This window comes from Lipotes vexillifer, unplaced genomic scaffold (assembly GCF_000442215.2).
Source record: "Lipotes vexillifer unplaced genomic scaffold, Lipotes_vexillifer_v1.1 scaffold426, whole genome shotgun sequence".
In the NCBI taxonomy this organism is placed as follows: domain Eukaryota; kingdom Metazoa; phylum Chordata; class Mammalia; order Artiodactyla; family Lipotidae; genus Lipotes; species Lipotes vexillifer.
Genome location: NW_006779491.1, coordinates 3,440,659 through 3,446,124, shown reverse-complemented (window position 1 = coordinate 3,446,124; position 5,466 = coordinate 3,440,659). Strand labels below are relative to the sequence as shown.

The 5,466-nt window shown below is 52.7% G+C and overlaps 1 protein-coding gene across 1 annotated transcript in view; it reads left to right on the top strand.

The window, feature by feature from the left end:
* The first annotated feature begins 219 nt into the window (after positions 1-219).
* Positions 220-5,466, top strand: part of IL21R (interleukin 21 receptor) — a 14,396-nt gene continuing 9,149 nt past the window's right edge. The window contains exons 1-2 of the mRNA XM_007452821.1: positions 220-268; positions 3,062-3,164. Coding sequence (XP_007452883.1) covers positions 220-268; positions 3,062-3,164 — 152 coding nt within the window. The remainder of the gene's footprint in view (positions 269-3,061; positions 3,165-5,466) is intronic.

The window sequence follows — 5,466 nt, the reverse complement described above, 5'->3', positions numbered from 1 at the left end:
GGATCCAAGGGGCAAAGAAGCCACTTCTAAGGGACAGGAATCCTTGGGGGCAGCCACGGGCTCCTCAAAGTCTTGTTTCTCAGAAACAAATCAAAGCAACTGAGGCAAGTCTTCCAAAGGAGGGATGGGGACCAGAGGGAGGAGGTTCAGGGTCCCTTGGTCCCCAGGCCCCAGGCCCACCCTCTCCCTGTGTCTCTCTTCCAGGCTCTGGCAGGCAGCATGCTCTGCGGCTGGGCTGCCCCTCTGCTCCTGCTGATGTTCCAGGGGGGTAAGTAGTTGCCCCGTGGTATGCGGGTGGAGAGCAGCTGGGCTGGCCTTGTGGGCTCCAGGGCAGGGTAGAAGCCACAGGGTCAGAGTCTGTGGCATCTGTCCACTTGCGGCCGACACAAGTCCAGTAGCCATCTCTGCATTAGCCAGGGCCCATCCCACCAGAGAGCTCCACTGTCCAGAAGTGAGTCCCACATGGCCCAGCCCACTGTCCTGGTCTCCACGTCTCACTGGCCGGGGAAGTGGGGCGGGAGGATGAGGGACTTCATCCTTCTCTCTGCCTTGGCTGGCTCCCAATTCTCAGCGTGAGGAAGTCCTGCCTGTGATCTAACCACAGTTTCTCCTCATCTCCTAGGAGATGTTTCTCAACAATCACTGGATCCACTGCCAGCAGATATTCCCTGCAGGGGAGAGTGGCTGTGGAGACAAAAGTAGCCAAAGCCTTAGAAGGAAGCCCCGGAGGAGCAGAAGATGTTGCAGTCAGAGGGAGAGATGTTCGAGACCCGAGCAGGGAAAGGCCAGGTGTTAGACTTGGGGGCGCAGTCAGGGCTGAGAGATCCAGGAAGCCTTCCCGGAGGAGGTGGGACACAGCACACAGGCTCAAATGGGAGCTGGCCTGGGGGCAGGGGTGCCCTCAGCCTCCGCTGTGCTGACTCATAAGCATTTCACTCCGGTTTTTACCGAAAGACCCAAAGCCTCAAATAGCTCCATCAGGAAACAGATGTCAGGCTCCTTTATTTTCCCTTTCTGAGTGGTCAGAAACCTGTCCTAGCCTCTAAAGGGCCTTTGGGTCACCTGCTGCCTCTCCCCACCCCGTGAGCACAAATAACAAGCCCCTGCTGTGTCCCGGGGGCCGAGCATCCTCATTCCCTTCTGCCAACAGCCTGTGAGGCTCAGAGAGGGTGAGAAGCAGGTCCACGGCCACACAGCCGGGCAGTGGCAGAGCTGGGACGGGTTCCCAAATCTGCCTGATTCCCGTGGTCTTAACTGCTTTTATCGGGTGAGTGCTACATGCAGGCAGCCTGGACTGCACCGGCGTGATATCATCTAAATACCTCCCCACCCCGTCTGAGGGGCCAGTGTCTCCAGCTTACAAATAGCGACTCAGAGCACTCGTGAGTCACTGAGTCAAGTTTGCACTTTTCACGGCTCCCACTGCCTCCCACACGCTGTGATAGCCCTGGGCGGGTTGGGGGGTGGCCCGGGGGCTCTCTGCGCAGGGCTCAGGGTAGTGACCAGTGACAGGGTTTTTACTCCCTCTGGTCCCTGATGCCACCTCCACACTAGTTCAGGGACTACTGTCCCCTCTCCAATGTTTCATTACAAGTTTGGGACAAACCCTGTCCCTTGGTGGCCTTGAGTCTACCTAGGAAAGGCAGCTCCTCTCCAAGTTCTGGAGCACTGAAAGAGAACGACTAGGATATGGTGAACTCAGAGAGGACACAGCCACATGGGTTTTGGTCCTGCCAAAATCAGTCCTCTTTTCTCCACAAAGTATCTGAACGGGCTGCTCTGTGTCCACCGACAGGCCCTGTGCTCCTCCCCGAGGGAAACTTCCTCCTAGAACAGGATTCATTTCCACATCTCAGATCCCTTGGTAGTGGCTGTCTGGAGCCACTCAACTGTGTTGAGAAGGATTCTGAGGCCACACCCAAGGGAGTGAGTGCCATGATCAATTAGCGATGTCTGCCATGTGTGCGGATGTGAAGAACGAGCACAGACTAGATTTTGCCTTTCCTGGGTCTCCTGAGCCCAGACCAAGAGCGAGACAAGAGGTGTAGCCCAGTCTCAGAGCTTCAGTGTTGTCATTTGTTAAATGTGATGGGAGTAGACAGAAAGGATGTTTCCAGTGACAGTGTTCTTGACTGCAAATCCAGCTTCTGACCTAGATGGAGACCCAGGAGGAATGTACTGCTACCCCCTGGATCTTCATTAGTCAAGGAAAAATAGGAAAAAGCCACTAAGAATGAATCCATTTAAAAGGGGAACAAATTTCTGGTAAATAGCGGGGGGTGGAGGCAGGGGGAATAGCAGCGTTGGCACTTGATCTTACAAAACAAAACTAAACTAAAACTTATTAACTGGGTTTTGTCAAACATTTTTAGAACAAAGTAAAGCAATTAATGTTGGAGTTGGGAGAGTATTAAATCTTGCAATAAAATTGCCTGAGGGGGACCATACCTGTGTCACTTGGTTGGTGGTGGTGGTGATGGTTTGGGCAGTAGGATAATACAGACATCTTGGCAAAATATCCAAGGGCTTCTCAGTTTTCTGAAGGTTTCTTGCTCCCTCGAAGCACTGCCAGGTCACCGAGGTCCATGTCCTGTCTTGGACCAGCTGTGGGGAACAGAGGGAGCATGTGGTCTCTCACTGACCACACGAGTCCCTCTCGCGGGATGTGCAGATTCCCCCAGCAACCGGGGAGTTCAGGACACACCACCCTGAGAGGGAGGCCGGCCAGGAGGGATGCCGACTTGGTGTGTGGACACAGGGCTTGTGGAGAGGGCGCTGGGTGGGGACCCGCTTAGTTTATGATGTTTCTCGTTAGGAGAGTCTTGTCGCCATAGCCAACCTCGCAACTTTGGGGGCTCAAAAATAGAATTCTTAGGTGGCAAGGACCCCCTTGCTCCAGGCCTTTCTCTTAGTGGCCCTAGGGTCGTCATATTCATCCTGGCTCTGGGACCCCTGCTTCCCGTCATCCTCCAGCCCTCAAGGGGGTGAGGGGGTGATCAGCTCTGCTGACCCCGACCAGCCCCCACCCCAACCAAGGTCTCTGTCTCTCTTGACCCTCCAGCCTGCGGCTGCTCAGACCTCGTCTGCTACACTGATTACATCCAGACGGTCACCTGCATCCTGAAGACATGGGCCCCGCACCCTGACACGCTCACCCTCACCTGGTACGTGGCCAGACCTCGCCAGCCTCGGGGATGCGATTCAGGGTAGCCCTGGAGGGCTGGGGTGGGGCAGGACTGCCAGAGGCCACAGACAGAGTTGGACCTACTGTGTGTCTGGCAGGTAGTTTAGCAATAAAAATAATGGCTGCCACTTCTGGGGGCTCTCTCAGCCCTTTCACCAAAAGCATTCGGTTTCACCATGAGCTGAGAATCACTGACCGTGATCTGGGACTGGGAGCTGGGAATCACTGTGCCTACCTTACAGATGCCCATACAGGACTCACGAGACTTGTCCAGTGAGCAGAGCTCCAAAGACCATATTCTCTTGCCCACACAGGCCAGACTGTGGTTTTGAGACCCCAGGATGACCAGACTGCCACATGATTTTTTTGAACACTGAATACATGCCTGGCATCCTGCTACACTTCACATGAACCATCACTTCCCATCCTCACAATTATTACTCCCATTTAACAAACGAGGACACTAGGGTTCAGAGAGGTTATGCAGTTTGCCCAAGGTCACACAGCCAGTGAATGGTGGAGCTGAGATTCAAACACAGGCAGTCTGATTCCAAGACTCATGGGTCCTTATTGTTAAAGAAAACTTTTTCATTGCACTTGTTAAAGAATGGTAAGGCAGACTTTATTCAAGACCGTAATGATTGGGCTTCCCTGGTGGCTCAGTGGTTAAGAATCCGCCTGCCAATGCAGGGGGCACAGTTTCGACCACTGGTCTGGGAAGATCCCGCATGCCATGGAGCAACGAAGCCCGTGCGCAACAACTACTGAGCCTGCACTCTAGAGCCTGTGAGCCACAACTACTGAGCCCACGTGCCACAACTACTGAAGCCTATGCACCTAGAGCCCGTGCTCCACAACAAGAGAAGCCACTGCGATGAGAAGCCTGCACATCGCAATGAAGAGAGCCCCCTCTCAGCACAACTAGAGAAAGCCCGCACGCAGAAACGAAGACCCAACGCAGCCAAAAATAAATAAGTAAATAAATTTATTTTTTAAAAAAAAGAATATATAAGGGATTCTTTAAAAAAAAAAAAAAGACCATCATGATCGGTGTAGGGACTGCTGCGTGGGGTTTTGGTGTGGGGAAGAGAGCTTGGCCTCAGCTTGAATACAACAAGGAAAATTCGGAATTTATAGCTAAGGAGCAGGTCAATGGATGGAAAAATACTAAGAGGAGACATCAGGGGTAAGGGGGGCTCCAGCTAAACTGACTTAACAGGATTCTTGCTAATGGCAGCCCAGGGTGAGCCTACATCACCTGGGCGTGGTGGAGGATGAGGAATTCGATCAGATATCAAGGATGGAAGATTCTGGCTAAACTGACTTAGCAGGATTCTTGCTAATGGCAGCCCAGGGTGAGCCTACATCACCTGGGCGTGGTGGAGGATGAGGAATTCGATCAGATATCAAGGATGGAAGATTCTGGCTAAAATGACTTAGCAGGATTCTTGCTAATGGCAGCCCCAGGTGAGCCTACGTCACCTGGGCGTGGTGGAGGATGAGGAATTCGATCAGATATCAAGGATGGAAGATTCTGGCTAAAATGACTTAGCAGGATTCTTGCTAAAATTAGACAATGCAGAGATGAGCGTGGAAGTCCCAAAGTCAGGGCCTAGTTGAGGAGAGAGTTCTGAGGAGCCTGAATTGAGCCTGGTCAAGGAGAGTCTTTGTCAATGTGCTGATCAGGATAAAGAAGAGCTGGCTTTCATTCTGTCATCACCAGTTCATTCATTCATTCAGTTACTTCTTCAGAACATATTTATTAAGCTCTTGCCAGACACTTGCAGGCACTGGGGGCCCAGTAGAGCCTAAGACCAACAAGGTCCCAGCTGGTCCTGGAGCTGACTCACTGCAGGCGGGGAGTGGCTGGGGAGATAGACAAGAAACACTGTAAACAACCAACAGGATGCTTTCTGAGAATAATGAGTGCTTTGAAGTCCAGGAACCTTGACCCTGGGGTAGAAAGCAAGTGACATGGGGAGAAGGTCTGCTTTAGCCAGGATGGTCCGGGCAGGCCTCTGGGTGAGAAGGAGGCAGCCAGTGAGCTGGAGAAAGGGCAGTCCAGGCAGAAGGCACTGCAAGTGCAAAGGTCCTGAGGTAGGGAGAGACTAATGAGTCTGAGGAATAGCGAGGAGGTCAGTGGGGCCAGAGCAGAGTGAGCCAGCGTGAGAGAGAATAACAAGCAAAGGAGATGAGACATAAGCAAGGGCCAGCTTTTTTTTTTTTTTTTTTTTTTTTTGGGGTAAGCGGGCCTCTTCCCGTTGTGGCCTTTCCCCTTTTCG